Source organism: Triturus cristatus, chromosome 3_1 (assembly GCF_964204655.1).
Source record: "Triturus cristatus chromosome 3_1, aTriCri1.1, whole genome shotgun sequence".
Taxonomy (NCBI): Eukaryota; Metazoa; Chordata; class Amphibia; order Caudata; family Salamandridae; genus Triturus; species Triturus cristatus.
This window is the reverse complement of record NC_140583.1, coordinates 859864708-859882316: the sequence shown is the minus strand read 5'-3', so window position 1 is coordinate 859882316 and position 17609 is coordinate 859864708. Positions and strand designations below refer to the sequence as shown.

The 17609-nt window shown below is 44.4% G+C and overlaps 1 protein-coding gene across 2 annotated transcripts in view; it reads left to right on the top strand.

The window, feature by feature from the left end:
• The window catches only part of ITGA6 (integrin subunit alpha 6), a 223537-nt gene that overhangs the window by 79063 nt on the left and 126865 nt on the right, over window positions 1-17609 (top strand). For both annotated transcript variants that reach the window (XM_085645291.1, XM_085645292.1), the window contains exon 2: window positions 12088-12215. In XM_085645291.1, coding sequence (XP_085501417.1) covers window positions 12088-12215 — 128 coding nt within the window. The remainder of the gene's footprint in view (window positions 1-12087; window positions 12216-17609) is intronic.

Sequence of the window (17609 nt, the reverse complement as noted above, 5' to 3'; positions counted from 1 at the left end):
GTGAAGCATTCAACTCTCTCCAAACTCAGATGGCTCTTTGCGGGGTATCATTCTGCCTCCACTTGAGTGCTTGCATTGAATTGCATGAGGGGCTACCTTACAAGTATAACACACACTGTATTCCCTAATGTGTTAACACTTTATATTTAAGCATAATAAGCCCAGACCTTTTTGTCTTGCCATTCCTGGCTTCTGTTCCTTTGCTTGTTTCGATTGATGCTTGCAATCAGTAAAGTATGTGCTACAGAACTCTCAAAGCATAAACCGGTTTAGGAAAAGGTTTTCGGCCGAGAACAATTTATATACATTCAATTACTTATGATACAGAGAAGAAAGTCTTGGGTTTTATTATTTTATGTATTCTTAATGGTGCCATTAACTTGTCTATTTAAAGGTATAAACCTTCCATTCCTTAAGAATATTATGATCGTTGATTATGGTGTAGTTTTTGTTTTAAGTAAATTTCGGGTATTTTCTTTGTATGGGCATTATGTATCTTACACACACAATTTGTACCATGTGCTTTTCAGTTTCTCATACTTTACACTTCAGTCATGGAGAGTACCTTTTTCTCAGTTATAATTTTTCTCAGTTTTCTTTATCTCGTATATGACGTTCCATGCAAAGATATGTTATTTAAGTATAAATCGGAGAGGCTGAACCAAAAGCATATTTACTTAAGTTTTTATTTTCCCTTTGAGGCAGCTGTTTCGCAGAATTACCCAGTCAGCCGGGTGTTAGTTTTGACCTACCTTGTACATTACAACCAACAAATGTAATGGTACTACTACCTTAAGACAGCATGTAATTGCACTGTTTTGTTTGTAACATTCAAACTTTGACTGTGTGATTCTGAAGATAACCAAAGAGTGGAGGGGTCTAGAAATGATGTGGGGTAAAGCAGCTGCTGCCGTACATTAGAAGGATATTGCAAGTCACTGTGGATTTCTGGGACTGTATAGAGAAATGAGGCCAAAGGAAGTGTTTCTTAATAAGGTCCTGAAAGTATGAAATACCTTCCAATATATTTCTAGTGCACAGCAGAGGATATTTTATTCCTTATAATACATGGTCAAAACATCGCCCTTCGTGCAAATTGCTTAAATGGTTGGGGTCTTTGCTTCCATGTCAAAAAGATCATATAGTAGAAAGGCACAAAGAACAAAAACAGAATCTGTAGTAAAATACTGAATATTTTTGCAACAAATGATTGCAATCCGTTTTATGTGAGTCAGTACTGTTGTTTGGAATGTGTAGAAACCTACAGAGAGGTTCTCTTGTTCCTATGACCGATAGCATGCAAAAAATAAACATGTTGCCTTAAATGACTCCTTTTGCTGATCACTAATAATTTGTTTTAGAGAAACAGATCGGAAGAACGATAATTCAGTTCTAGTTTTCGTTGTTTAAAATGCATCTTAAATTCTGCCTTGTGATTGGTCTTTCACCCTGGCTGGTGGTTCTGGCAAAAAACGTCATGACCTTTCAACTGTCATATATGTTAATTCAGCGACACCGTTTCTTTATTGTTGGACAGTAGAGTCCTCGCTACTCTGACTTTAATAATGAAATAAGAGTCCGCCTGTTATACAGGACTTGCAGGCTCCTGTGTATTCTACTGTGATCCTGAATTGGCCAAGTAGGTTGTCTAGGTATGGAAGACCCAGTATATTATCTATGGTGGACGAAATGTGTAAATCTTATCAATTACATCTAAAGGCTTCAAAATGATGCTAATGTCTGTGTAGAATACTGGACTCCAAAACTAGCTTCGTCCAAACTAAGATTTAAAGAGGTTGATTATTGTAAAAATGGTCTTATGGTGCGTTGTAGGATAAAGCAAAAACTTTAGTTTACCTTTTCTGGGGTTTTTTCCCTATGTATTATCTGACGTACTATACAGCTCTGCAATGTATTTCCATATTTCCTTTTTTGTTCAAATAAGTATGCTGGGAAGCGAGCGCGTATCCCAGTCTGGACTTGCAGCAGACAATAGGTGGAAAGCATTTTATCTTGGAAGATTCTGCACGCAGGAAGGAAGGGATGCAGAAAGATGGATCCTTTCTCGCTTATTTTAGGTCAGTAAATTCCATGCTAGTAGTCAAACTCGGTATAAACCAGAAAATGAAACCCTTACAGGGATTGGCTCGGAGCAAAGCAGAAGCTTCATAGACCAAGGGACGGTACATAGAGCAGATTTGTCATGCAATTGCACGCGTTACCACAATGCTCTAATGAACGTAGTATTCGAGGACATTCTGTCACAGGGAAAATTATCTTTTGTAGATCTGCCAACATCCTGTTTTTCTATAGATCACCTCAGCCCAAAGCCTGAACATGCACTGGCATTACAGAGACTATCATCCCAGAGAAACTCGTGGAAATGATCATCTGAATAGAGAAGCCCCATCCGACATCGGCACTCATAGAAAATAAGTGGTAATCGGTGGCGACTGCATGGGATCTGAAGCAGTGGGGTGGGGAGGGACAGACAAAATATAAAAATATATAGAACTGTCCTGCCGCAGTGCTCCTCTCCCGATCCTGATGTTGGTCTGCTCCCACCGCGCAGGCTCCCAGATGCCAATTCCTGTTGCTGCTCTCATGCTGGGAATGCTATTTCCAGCATGAGCGCAGTGCTGGGATTGGCCTGAGCACTGTGGTTTGGTGCTCACAGTGCCTGGGAAGCTGTGGCTTTTCTCCACCCGGCTCTACAACACAGGAGAAATGCTAAGTGTGCATGACGGTTTGGCCAGCCTAAGACGGCCAGCCACACAGTCATGCGCACTTAGTAGTGCCCATCACCCCTCCTCCCCTCTGCTGTTGCACAGAGTGCATGGCCCCGCCCTATGACGCGCTCGCTGGCAGCCGCAGGTAAGAAGAAAAATGAAATGATAATAAAATTGGTTTATTATCATTCTATTTTTCAAGTGTTTACCTCTGCTGTCACCTAGTGGTACGAAGATCCTCCGCCTTAACGGAGGAGCAGCCCCTGATATAATAAAAAAATTGATACTGCAGTCATGGCAGTGTGTTCCCATACAGAGGATCCAAGTGGGAAAGCTCCTGGTCAGACTCCCTGGCAGACGAGGGAAGTAGAACCTATAGAGGGACGGTACAGACTCAAGTACCTCTAAATGAGTGGAGGGGCTCCCAGCTCTGACTGGATTAAGTGGAGAAACTTTGGAGTGATGATCCATCAACACTGTGGGTCCCCACTATGTTACCCATAGTGGTTTACTACCAGGATGATGGCAACGAAATATTGATCTATAATAAAGTGCCAGAATGTTAATATAGAAGTATTTATAGGCAAGCATAGATTTACCATACTTAACTCTGCATATCTATTCCTTGACGATCCTTATATCTTTGAGTACATAGATGCAAAGTTAAAAATACTAAATATATGCTTAGCAGACTGTATAACTTTTGTACAGGACCTCAAACTCTCGTGTGTGAATGGCACCTTTCCAGTCTGCACCAAATTTAAATCCAGCTGCATCCTTTACAAAGCCATTATGACCAGCATCCACGCTTATCACGCAGAGGCTCACCATCTCGGGGGATTTGCAGTGCACCCACAGCCAGGACACCACCAGACTACAGACTAAGGGGCCAATTCCGATTCCAATGTTGGAAGGACCGGAGTCCGTCCGACATCGGTCAGGAACTGGATCCGATCGACCTCTTGTCGTCGGTTCCAGACCTGCACCATTGTTAAGTGCAGAGGTGTAGTTCATCCCTGTACCACGTGGCAGGCACCCCAAGGTGCCTGCCACAGGGTGCAGGGATCAATGGTGGGGCACCATAGGTGCCCCCTAGGCCGCCGACTCATGGGGTCCCTGCTGGGGGCCCCCAAAGACAGTTTCCCACTGCCTTTGTGTGTCAGAAAGGCTGGCACAGGAAAGGCATTTGGAAACTGCCATCATACTTCACCTGCCGTAAAGAGCTGGCCCGGGGAGTACTGAAGGGTTTCCGGATGGCGGACGAGCTCTCCGAGCCCATCGGAAGCCATCAGGAAAACCAAGTCGGGTTCCTTTTCAACTGAGCCCATAGGTCAGAGAGGAATCCGAGGGGGCAGGTCTGATGCGGTTATGATGGCTCCGACGGAGGGTCGGACCGATTCCTAACCGAATCGGGCCCGAAGTGTTAGAAAAGGCCTGTTGCCTTGTTTGTTTTCTTTATCTATGCACCTAGGACCTGGAGAAACGAACCTGTTTCAATCAAGACCTCTCCACAGCTGCTTCGATTTAGGAAAAAGTTGAAGACTCATCTCTTTCAAGAATACTACATCAAAATGCATTAACAGTCCACAAACCTGCTACCTCTCTTACCACTTGTTGACTTTGTTGCTCTTTGAAGTTGTATAGTGATCCGCTGCCTTTTTTTCTAGCTTTGTGCTAAAGAAATACTCTTTACATACACAAGCATATACAGTATGTAATGTGTAAAAACTATATATATATATCACATCCCCATTATGATAAAGACCATATAGATCCCTCAGAAGAAAAGTCCCAAAAGACTTTGAAACCTTGTAATCATGCATCTTATGAGGAAGACCTTTGTGTAAGGGGGGGGGTTACAGTGTGGCTTTGTGACTTGCTCTGCCTTGCAGCAAACAGTTGTGGTGTCACCTCTGTACCGTATTATTACAGTAGAATGTTATTTCCTTATTAAAAGTGAGGAGCGATGCCACAAGTATGCAGGAATAAGGAGATTTGATACTTGATATAAAGGTATTTCAGGTGCAACATATCGGTTACTGAACCAGTAAATGTATTCTGGTCCAGTAATGCAATTGAGTGACAGTGATGACCGAATAAACCACAGGGCTGAGAGGTTTGTAAATGTCATAACAACCCTAAGGTGGCTTAATTAAACTATAGTACATATCATAGATTTTCTTTTTTTACATGTTTATTTCGATGCCGTTTTCAGCAAAAGCAGTTTTTTTTCAAGCTGGAAAATTTATTTTGAAAACTGTTCAATGCTAGAATCAACTAGAAATGGTCTGACGGGTCAGTGATGGGGCCTGGTTTTTGTCTGTCTGTTGGTCTGTGTTCTAGTCTGCTGGTCCAGTTTTTGCTGTTAATTTCCTTGATGGTAAACAAACATTGCCTGCAATAAGTTTAAATCCATGCATTCTTCCATACCGTGCAAAACACTTATGGAGCGTGTCTTTACAAGTCCAAAACTGCCATTTATTTTTGCTTTCTAATTCACGAATCTAAGCCAATTTAGTGTATATATTCTGTCCCAGTCCGACCCTGTCAAGCAAGGTACAGTTAGAAATGGACTGTGATTGCAAATATGATGAGGTTTTGTTTACTCTTTGCGAAGTTGATTCTCAGAAAATCAAAGATGGCAGTGAAGCTGGGCAGATTGGTGGTCCTAATTTAAATGCCTGAGACTGCCCGTCCACCTCTAGTGGAGCGCCTAAACTTGGGCGTTTATACAAAGAATTCATCCTTGTACGTCACCAGATGTCTAAGTGTAACCAATCAAACTCACTACAAAAAATAATTCACTGGTATGATATTTTTTTTTTGCAGAGTTTTGTATAGCGCGAACTTGACCCGAATCCGAATTGGCTATCCTGCGCTTTACATAGCACCAGTTACGTTACATGAGGACACACATTCATTTTTTGTTAGGCACGGGGAGATCAAGTGATTTGCCCAGAATCACAGGATGTTCAGCGTCATTGCCGAGACTCGAACCTACTTCCCCCAGGTCCGAGGTCGAGCAGTCTAGCCGTTAGGCCACCTCCTCTCCCCAATGATGCCATCCTTCTGAAATGTTTTATAAAAGCACTGCTTTTTGTGCGGAGTGCAGTCCAAGTAGCCACATATCTCGTGTGTGTGCCTATAGATCTCTATAATGCCGCCTTATGGGAGGCAGAGTTTGAAAATGGGTGCCTTGTAATGTTTTGTCATTATATCTCTAAAATTCATCCCTTAAATGTTAGATACAACAAATAACCAAGGGAAACCTAATTTCTCCTAAATTATTTTCGATAGCAAAGAGGTGCCTAAAGTCTCATGCCAGTGTGCAAATCACATGGAGGTGCTTCCAGGCGCTGTACTCCTCTTCTGCGCATGATACACATTTAATGCGCTTTTCTTTCTTTCTAGCCCTGACCAATAATTAAAAGCCTGCTTGTTTCCGTTGTGTTTTCCGTGATTAGGAACGCTACAGGGATTGCAAAATGTTTTGGATTTGTTCAATGTCTGTGGTTGGAAATAGGAGTTACCAACAGACTTCTCTTGGCTAATTGGTTCCTTCAGTATACACTGTTGTCACCTGTTGGTGATGTGACGCCCATGTGCAAGAGACTGAATTCAACCGCGAATCCATGTCCCTTCATTTTGTCCCAGCATCTTACAAACGCCTCGTGCTTTGTTGGTGTTCGGTAATACTCCTGTGTGCTTCCCAGGGTGCTTTATGCTTCTCGTTTGTTAGCAACAAATGTCTTCTTCTTTCTTATGTTCAATTGTATGTGTGCTCTGGCGGGTATGCTGATTCAATATCCTTTAATTGTATTATTTATTTAAAAAGTTTTATAAAGCACGAACAAAACCCATACAGGTATCAGAGCGCTGTACAGAAATGGCAAAAACAAGGGTAACAAACTCAAAGGGACAGTAGGTGAGGTTGCAACAGAGTGGGAAACAGAGCCATTGGTGTTCGAGTTACAAATGTGTGTCTATTTTTGGCTGTGTTGGTTTGGAAAGTGCGAGAGTACCTGAAAAGTGTGGGTGCTGGATTCTCCCTATTGACCCTTGACCCACCCAAGTGTTAAAATATCCGATTTTTTACTTCCAGAAAAATAGAATATATGCTGCTTAGTCACTTTAAAATTATTCTTTCCCTTGGAGCAACAGGGGTTGGTGCTAGGCAAGTGCAAAATGCAAAACCAACAGTTGATGGACAGAATGCAGAACAATGTCATACATTCACCCCAGTACAGAGATCTGGGCCTAAATCCATCGTTTTTTTTGCTCGCCATTCCAGTTTGAACCCAGCCATATGCAAATCAGTCTTGACCCTGTGCCTCATGGGAACAGTCGAGCCCGAACTGCCAAGCCAGGTTCTCCCTGGACTGGAAACAAGCATCCTAGGACCGGTTTTGGGGTTTCACCCCTCTTCAGCAAAGATAGCTTGATGGCATGGAGAGCACGGGACCCACGTCTGGGCATACCTGGCGCACTCGGGGTGACATGCAAAAACAACAGTTGATGGACAGAATGCAGAACAATGTCATACATTCACCCCAGTACAGAGATCTGGGCCTAAATCCATCGTTTTTTTGCTCACCATGCGATTCCAGTTTGAACCCAGCCATATGCAAATCAATCTTGACCCTGTGCCACACTGCAAGCGGTGTTTATTATTATTATTATTATTATTAATATTTATTAAGCGCGCAGCTACTTTCAACGGAAGTGTCCCGGCGCTGGCATCCATCCAGGAAGAAGAGAGAAGGGAAAGGTAGAGCGGCATATACCAGAGTCTTCAAGGTAATCCAAACAGCCAGGTTTTCAGAGCCTTTCTAAAAGGAAGTTCCGTCTCTAGCTGGCGGAGGTCATTTGGCAAAGAATTCCATAGCAAGGCGGTTTTGGTGGAGAAGGCACGACCACCCATCCTTGCCTTCTTAAAGCGCGGGGTGACCAAAAGATTGCAGCTGTTTGATCTCAAAGTTCTTGCTTGATAATATTTTTGAAGTCTTCGTTTTAAATAGCGAGGGCCTGCTCCTCTTGTAGCTTTATGGGCCAGCACAAGTGCTTTGAACTGGACTCTTTTTCTTACAGGGAGCCAGTGCAGGCTGCGCAAATGAGGAGTAATATGATAACGTAGAGGCACATTTCTAATGAGCCTAGCCGCAGAGTTTTGGATGCGTTGCAGTCTCCTCATCAAATAGTCAGGGATGCCTAAATACAGGCTGTTCGCATAATCAAGTTGAGACGTAATTAGAGCATAGACCACTGACTTCCTACATTCCATAGGGAGGAAGTGGAGAAATCTACGAAGTGCTTTTAGTCTCCAGAAACATTGAGAGGAAACATGCATAATTTGTGCCTTACATGTAAGCTGAGCGTCGAACCTAAAACCCAGATTCCTTGCTGAGGTTACTGGTATTGGCGGCGGGTTTAGCTCAGCTGGCCACCATAACTCAGAACTAGGAGGAATAGGTTGATTGAAAAATAGTACCTCTGTTTTGTCCGTATTTAATTTTAAGCAACTGTCTGTCATCCAAGACGAGATGTTAAGGAGACATTGCCGCCTGAAATTAACAAAAGCTGACTCGCTTTGTTCTTTAAACGAAAAGACAAGTTGCATGTCGTCTGCATATGAGACAACACGCACACCCCATTTTTCCACAATTGCCGCCAGCGGAGCAAGATAAACATTGAAGAGTGAGGGGCTGAGTGCCGAACCCTGTGACACCCCCTGTGACAAAGACTTTGAGCGTGAAACATGAGGGTGTAAAAACACCTGTTGTGACCTATCCTCCAGAAAAGACTGAAACCAGCGCAGCATGGTCCCCGTCACTCCTAAATTATGTAGCCTATTCAGGAGGATGTTATGGGAGACCGTGTCAAACGCGGCAGATAGATCCAGCAGCACCAGCATAGCACAGTTACCAAGGTCAAGGGTTTCACAAATCGACTCTGCGACCTCTAGGAGAGCTGTTTCGGTGCTGTATCCTGCCCTAAAGCCTGACTGGGAGTCATGCAGATGATTGTTAGATTCAAGGAAGTTTGAGAGTTGCCTCTGGACTTCCTTTTCTAAAATTTTTGCAGGGGCAGGCAGTAGTGATCTAGGTATGAAATTTTTAAGCTCCGCTGGGTCGGCATCCTCTTTCTTTAGGATAGGCTGAACAAAGGCTTTTTTCCATTCAGAAGGAAAGATTCCGGTTTCCAGAGACGTATTCCAGAGGAGGTTCAAGGAGTCATTAAGAATAGGCGCTAGGAGTTTAAAAATTCTGGCCGGACAGGGGTCAAGAGGAGACCCTGATTTCACTTTCAGCAATTCCTTCAAAGAGGCTTCCTTCTCAAATCGATGAAAGGTAGACCAGTTGTCTGATGACTTGACAATTGCTATCTCCTGCATTTCTTTCGCTGGGAAGGCAGAGTAAATGGTCAGAATTTTTTCATGAAAGAATGCAGCAAGTTCTTCGCAAAGAGCTAGGGAAGGTGAAATCTTGCTTTTTAGGATCTGGGGCTTCATAAAGCCCTCTACTATCCTAAAGATCTCCCTGGGGGAGTTGTCGGCCTCCCTAATTTGTTTTGCCATAAAATCTCTCATGATTTTACGTTTCAGCGTATGGAATTTTTTCAAAGCTGCCTTATAGGTCTTCTTAGCTGAGAGATCATAGTTCTTTCTCCATGCGCGCTCGAGCCTTTTGCAATGACTTTTTTCACAACGAAGGTCCGTCGTGAACCATGGAGCTGATGGTTTGCTCCTAGACACCTTACATGCTCTAATCGGAGCTAGTTTATCAAGAGCTAGATTAAGCCATGAATCAAAAAGGGAGGTATCGACGTTAGGATTCCCAGATAGTTCTAGGGGGGTGTTGTACAATTCATCCCCCATAGATTTAAGTGTAACCTTCCTCCAGTTTCTCCTATTCTCAGTGACCAGTCCACTAACGCTGTCACAGCGCTTCCGACTTATCCTAAAAGTGACCAGCAAGTGGTCTTACCAAGTGAGAGGTAGAAACTCTTCCACCTTAATGGCTGGGTCATTCGTAAAGAGAAGGTCCAAAATATGGCCGGCTGCATGAGTAGGAGATAGTACTATTTGCATTAGATTTAAACTTTGTAAAGCATCTCCTAATTGAATAGTTGAAGAACAAGTCGCATTATCCATATGAACATTAAAATCTCCAAGTACGGTAAAATTTGTGTATCGTACAGAGAGATTAGCAATGCAATCAAACAACGACGCCCAATGGGAGGCCACAGTGTTAGGGGGTCTATAGACCAAAAGTCCGGCCATTGAGGAAGTACTTGAGAATTTGACATAGAAGGACATTGCCTCTATGGGCCCCATGCCCTCAATTTTTTTTATGAGAGATTTCCCAGCCATCCCTCATAATAATGGCAAGGCCCCCTCCGAGTCTATTCTCAGCCCTGTTGGCCTTACTATCTTATAGCCCATGGGAATAGCTAGGCAAATGTCAGGGTTAGAACCCTCTCTCAACCAGGTTTCTGTTACAAACAGTAGGTCCCAATCATGCATTTGTAACAGCAGCCAGATTTCTTCAGCATGTTTTGGGAGGGACCTGCAGTTGATCAGACCTGCCCTAATCCGCTGTCCAGAGCTGGCATTTTCAGGGGAATTGCAACAAGGCAGTTCCTCCGGTGTATCCGAGCTCGTGACTTCCTTCCTGGGAGGCTTATTCAGAGCAAACCTACAGGACCCACAGCGAAACTCAACACACCCCTTTCCTTTTGTATACATCTTGTCAGGTTTAAAGCATAGAGGTCTTTGGCAATCCACGTGAGAGTAGGCAAGCAGCTGCTCTTTAGACCACGACGTTCTCACCTGGGTGGATCTGCCGACAGTATGGCTGGCGCTGAGCGCGAGACAGGCGCAGACGGGCTTGCCTTAGGCGCGCCTTCGGCGCGCCAGCGGCACGCCCGCTGCGCGCATCCGCTACGCGCTCGCGCCAGCCTGTTCTTCAAATAGTGCCCCTGCTGCAGCGTGATTGGTTCACAGCTCGCACCCTAATTAGCAGCCTCTAGCGTCAGTGTCAGCGCGCATGAGCTAAGGCACAAACACTAACCACCAGTCATGCGCTTTACAAGTATGAAAATAGACGAAAAGCGGCTAGTTTACCCTAAAAATGATTTGGACCAAATATTCTACAATAAAAACAATTTAAAACAGATTGTGCAAATTTCGCAAGTTTAAGTTGTATAGTACCGCGTCTCTCCCGGCTCACACCTCAGGAGGATGCAGTTGGCAAATGACTCAGTGCACCTGCACCCGCCAAACCCAAGGGTGAGTGGGGGTGCCTTCTGTGGGTTCAACTTCCTGGGTCTTTCAAGTACAAGTCCTGGAGGAGTTTGCCTCAGTGGACTAATGCAAACACTACAGGAACTTGTGTATGACCACATACTCGCATGATTGAATCCCGGCAGTTCTAAACAGCCTTTCATCCTTCTGATAAAATGAGTACCCTTGATATGACTAACTATAAAGCTCTATTTTTCAGCACCACAATGCCTCCTGAAACTTTGTCAATATGTAGCCTCTGGCAGATTTTGAGAGGATGCCCTCGCTCGGTGTTGGGAGGTGTTGCTGAACACCTCAGTGCCACAAGTTTTGGTGCTCCTTTACACAACCGTTCCATCATCTTGGGGACCACACACCAGTCTAGTGTGCTGTGCAAGAAGACTTACACCTTCAAACATGGTGACATTGAACTAATGAGAATATCAAATTCTGCCCCATGAAGGTGCTTGCAGGATCAGTGTGCGGTCATTGCGGATGCACCAAACCTGCAGAAGTTTTTGTCCTGCTTGCTCGCGGTAGCTTCCGATCAATGCCTTATTTTTGTACATTTGTTTTTTATATAGCGCAAACTAGACCCGAGACATCGGGTATCAGAGCGCTTTACATGAGCACCAGTTTTGTTACAGAAGGACACATTCATTTTTGTTAGGCATGGGGAGATTGAGGGATTTGCCCGGAATCACAGTATGTTGAGCGTCGATGCCGAGACTCGAACCCGGTTCCTCAGCTTCGAGGGCAACCACTCTAGCCGTAAGGCTACATCCTCAAATGTCCTTCTTTAATTAAGATGCCAGGCGCCCAGTACAATTCTAATACAATTACAATACCTTAGTTAAGTACTGTGGGGAACGAGCTGCTATGTGAGCAAGGGGTAAAGGAGCGGATTGACCGTTAGCATGTGAGGATTGTATTGCTAGCATTTGCTATTAGAAACCTGCTTCTTTGTTGTTTAATTTGTCTTTTTTTAAACCTATTTAGAAGAGCAGTGCACCAAAGTGTCTGCGCATGTCACACCTAAGGGTTAATGGAGGTGTGCGCTTTCTCTCTCTTTGCTAGATTGCTGGTCGGTGCTCCACGGACAAAGTCTTTCCCCAACCAGATCGCAAACATTACTGGCGGGCTGTACTCCTGTGATATCCAGTCTCCTCTGGGAACCTGCACAAGGGTGGTGTTTGATGATGATGGTAAGCATTCGTTTTATCCTTGCTTTCTGACCTTCTGCGGTTGTTGTTGGAAGGAGCTGTGTTTAAGGGCGCCTGTTGTTCGTGCTGAGTCACGTGACACAATGGCAGATGGGGTGAGTTGGGTCCACACTGCAGCACAGCTACCAGCCCCATATTTAGATGTGTTCTCTGCACCCTTTATTGAAATGCACTGTGCACAAATTGACACATGGACACTTCCTGACAATGCAATAAACAATGTGTGTTCTGCAAGAGTCACAACTTGTAAGCTTTTCTGTATTGTGAGCTTTGATGACTGACGTGCGGATAGCGGCCGCGTTACACCCCTGCTAGGCGCTTCTTTTGTCAGTTTTAGAAAGTATGTGGAGTATCCTGTGCTCTCCTTCGGGGCATGCAGGTTTGATTTATTTTGCTGTCTTGAAGGTGATCAGATGCCCTTTAACGCAGGCCAGGTGGTAACCAGACCCTTTCATTGCACTGACTCGTTTGTATTCTTCTTGTAAGGCAAAAGCAAAAAAAGGTGCCTGGAAACAAAAGTAGAAAAAAGAATAAAATGATGATGGATTTCATATTTTTTTTACTACAAGTGAGTGTCCTCCTGTCAGTGCTATACAACGATACCTTGATCAGACCACTCATTGTGCCTACACAAAGTTTTAGAGTGGACTTTACAAAAATTGCCTTGAACTGTTCTGTATTTCATGATATTTGCTGTGATTGTTTATTTTGGAGCAGAAGGGTTTTCTGCTACCCAGTATGTACACAATTCTGTATGGTGGAAGATGCACACTCGTCTATCTGGTAAAGTCACTTTTCATGTCTGTCTCAAGATCTCTTTCAAGAATTAATTTCACTCATAGTTTTAACTGTTGGTGCCGTGGAAGCTGCAGCACAGTCCCCCTGACGACGGTGAAGTTCCACCCCTTCCTCCTTGCAGACGCGGTCTGCGCTAAGAGTAAGGTACCTTTCGCAGTCCAGGCCAGACTCACTGACATGTTTTGGTTTAGTACTCTGGGATGCTTTAAGAGCATGAGCAAAGGCGAATCATAGCAGCGAAGGCAATGGGGCCACCAATGAAGGATTTGTGTTTTTCAAAAGGCGGGGCTTCAAGTGTCGTGAAGGGAGACCGTTGGGTAGACTGGATTTATGGACAGGCATACCTGTGCCCAAACATAGTATGATGTGTCCCTCCACCAACACGTTTCTGAATTTTCAGGCCTTAAAGGAGTTCTGATGATAGTCCTGTTGAAGGTGACCAGCCAGCACTTTGTGCTTTTTGTGCCCACGGCTTCTGGATCCCCTGCTAGGTTTAATACAGCGCATATTGAATGGCCGTGTTAATGTGCATTCCAAATGTGTTTAATATCTTTTCAAATCCGCCCATCATTTGAATTTGGGCAAATTCTTTGTGCCCTGCAAAGAACAAATCTGGTTCATCTTCCACCTTGATCTCCGCATATTGTCCATAGGAGGCAGCTGACATTTCACTTCATGTTCGGGGATAGACCCGCCAAAAAGTAACCTTAGATCTTGACATTTGTCATTCTGAGTTTTTTGCCAGTAAACGACCTAAAGCCCCTATAATATTCCCAGATGGCTAAAGCGGTTTTGTTTGGCCCACAGAATGCTCTGATTTGACACCGACCTTCCAAAGGCTTTGGAACGTTGCTGTCCCTGATCTCCGACACTCAATCTTGGCAGTCGCGCCTTTATATGCTTTTCTCCATATGGTGCGCGCCGCTCACCTGTGTTGCGTGATATGCCTCTCATAGTTACCTGCACGGTGTGGCCGGATGCAGGTGAACCCTGCACAAGTGTAGCAGCAGGACTGGACTGTCCATAGCGGGCATCGGGCATTTCCCTGGGAGTCTGGAAGGGTGGGGGTCGGTTTTGTAGTGGTGGGGGCTGGTTTTGCTACTGGGGGCTGGTTTTGCAGCAGTGCTTCACACCTGCACCACCCGCTACCCCCCTGGTTCGGGACGGCTGGTCTGACCACATTGACACTGCTGCTTTGGGTTTCCAGTCCGGCTCCGTGCAGCAGTGTCTGTAAAGATCATTTTAGATAAAAACTGTAATAGTCTCTGCACAGTAGGCAACCCTGCCTTCATAGCAGTGGCCTGCCATGGGATGTAATGCAAGCAAGGAAAATGCCTCCCTCGATAGCAGAGCAGCTATAACCAGGGTACTGTGGGCCCCTCATTCCCTCTGCCCTAGTACCACTGCACCTGCTGCACTACTGATAGCTGTTCATTAGATTCTCCACGACCCTATGCCCAGGGCCGGCTTTAGGGCAGTCCAACTGGTGTGGTCGCACTGGCCACTGACTTTGGGAAGGGGGCGCTGTGTTTAGCAATAACTTACGATTTAAAAACGCCTGCAGCTGAGTTACTTGTGCGTTCAGTTTTCAGGCACCATTAAAAATGTCAAGATAACTCTTGTGATTAATGTTCCTGCTGGAGAAGAGCGATCCCAGTTTTGTGTGGTGCCAGTTTTGACTCGCCATAAAGTAGCACAGAGGGTTAATATGCCTGCTGCACAGAACGCGTACCGTGCAGATCAGAGATCTGTAGTTTATGTGGATAGCTGAGTGGGCTACTGCTTTTGTCACAGAGATGCTTTTGTCAAGGCAGTTCATAAGATACAACCCTAACATACAACAGTGACTGTTACAAACTGTAATCAAAGAGCTGCATGCAAACTGCATGGACGTTGTTTTCCCCCAAGTTTTTCATGATCTATTCCTAATGTTGCTGAAAAGGGGTTGGTTGGTTTAATTTGCCTGCTTATTTGTAAAGTCAGCCTTTACCAATGCTTGAAAACAAATGACATGTGTGTGAGAGAGGGGCTATGGAGAGATGAGGGGCTATTTTCCCCAGTGGTCGTGAGGGAATCCGAGGAGGTGGTCACGGGGAGGAACTGGGGGGGGGGGGGGGGAAGGGGGCGGGGGGCGCAACAGCTCTAAAACCTGCCCGGCCCTCCCCATGCCAATAGGGCCATCTCACGGTGAACTTTCTCATCCTGCCTCTAACGCGTGGGACCTTGGTTGGCGAGGACAGTGCTCGGGTATTAAAGGGCTCGACAGGGGGCGCAGCTACTTCCCGTTTTTGACACGCACGCAGATGCACAATACTAACTGGATGTTGGCAGCTCGAGTTTGGTGTGGTGTCACCGTGATGGGGACGAGTGGAATGAAGCAAAGGGTGCACACAAACTGCACAACGTTTTTAAAGCCAGCTCTTGCTGTAGTAACCCAGAGACCCTATGATGAGCAGGACCTCCGAGGATGTTTTTGCATTTGATCCTCTGCTCATGCCGTACAACTTTCATTTGCTGTACGTTCAGACTGTGTATTTGACATCGTATCAATTGTGTGCTCGACTAGCCTATTCTTGTAGGATGGAGTCACATGCATGACATGCGTGTAACTTATTTGTGCGTGCAAGACCAATATAGTGAGCTTTTTCACTGGCCTTAGGGTGTGTTTTTTGCACCAGCATACTTCTGTCTTTTAAAGCAGCTTGACATTTTTTAATTATTTCGAAAGGAATATCAACAAAAACTCTGGGTATTGTAGCTATGGTTACTCTTGCACATTTTAACACAATTTCTCCTCTCCAATATGAATTTAAACAACTCGCATCCTCGTAAATGGGTGCTAATACTGCCCTCCAGTGGCTCTGTTGGGGAACGCTAGGCAACGAATATACATAATTTTCCGCCAAAAACATTTTGCTTGTGTTTTTGTATAACCATTATGGGTCACATGCGCGCGTTCCTCGCAACGCTTAAAGGGCTATTACCGACTCTCAAATTAGGGTTTGCAAGTCTGTATTAGGAAGGGGCGTTTCAAGAGAAGTCCCTTCCTAATAGCGAGTTGCAGAGGCATGTATGAATGTTTTGCAAACACATTTTACCGACTCCGTGAAGGAGGTGGTAAGTCATTCGCAAATGGGAAGAGGTCCCCAAGGGACCCATTCCCCTTTGTGAATGTCGGCACCAACATTTTTTTAAGAGCAGGCAGTGGCACTGTGGACCAATGCCTGATCTTAAAAAATAAAACGGAAACTTAATTTTTTTTTTAATGCATCCCGTTGCATTTCAAAAAGAAAAAACATTGCTTTATTTAAATAGCAATCACAGACCTGGTGGTCTGCCGGTACCCCAGTCTGAGACACTGTTTTACATCGCATTTTACAAGTTCCTAATGGAAAAAAGGCACATTTAGGAATTCGCAAAATGTTTCCCTTGTACATGTGGCCCTTAATGTTTTGATATGGCTGCATTTGAAAAGCGAATTTGCTATAATAGTGTGCCATTTGTCATTTATTGCTTCGTTAATACGTATTGGCAAATTAAATAAGTCTCCCTTTTAGTCTGCTAATGTGGACCTATTCGTTTTGCCAATGCTAGTTGCCAGTGCCATTCAGTATCAACCTAAAGAAGAAAAAAAATATTTTTGCCAAAGCTTCAATGGCAAATAAAGGCGTGAGCCCACTGCTTTTAAAAAATATATATATATATTTTTCCTTATTTTAATTACTGATTGTTCCAAGATGGCAGACCTCAAGTTTGGAGTGGTTAGAAAAACAAATCACAGGTTACCCACGCTTAAAAGGGCTATTTGAGAAAGAGTCCTGGCAGCAGTTTGCAGCTCGCAGACCTTTCCTAAAAAGGGAAAAAAAAATCAAAAAAGAAAAACTGATGTTACAGTGAGAGCAGCGGGAGTGGTGGACAGTAGCCGAGGAAGGATGAGGGACCAAAGTTGGAGCGGGCAAGGGAGTTGCACAGAATGATGCTGAGCGAAGGTAGCCAGACCAAGTCAGGGGAGAGGTGCAGTTGCACGGGGCGAAACCGGGAGCGGAAGAGCAATGAAGTTTCTGGTTGGATTTTAGAAAATAAAATCAGGGGAAGATACGTAATAGCTAGTGGGTGGGAGCAACACGGATGATTTAGGAAGCTGGCTGTTTTATAGTGGACCAAAAAGAGGTCAACCATGTGAAGAGGTAAGTCGAGGCCCAAAGGAATTATAGAGACACAAATGACACCCCAAATACTCTTTTTTTGTGGTAGTGTGGGCGAACAGTTTGGCATATCACAGGGTAGTCCTAAGCATTTATTACACACACTAAGGCAGTAAGTGAGACTACACTCATTAAAGAAATCTGACATCAATTTATAAAAATAACACATTTTTATATAAATTTAGATACCAAGATCATCAGAATTGGGTAAGTACTTTTTGAGTTGTGAATTCTTACTTTTCAAAAATGGACAGTGCACTTTCTGGATCGGTAATGTTATCATATGGAGGAAAAACATTTGTTGCTTTCAAGCACTTAGCAGTGACTTAAGAGATTGTTCTTCAGGACTAAAGGGACTAAAGGTGAGTATAGG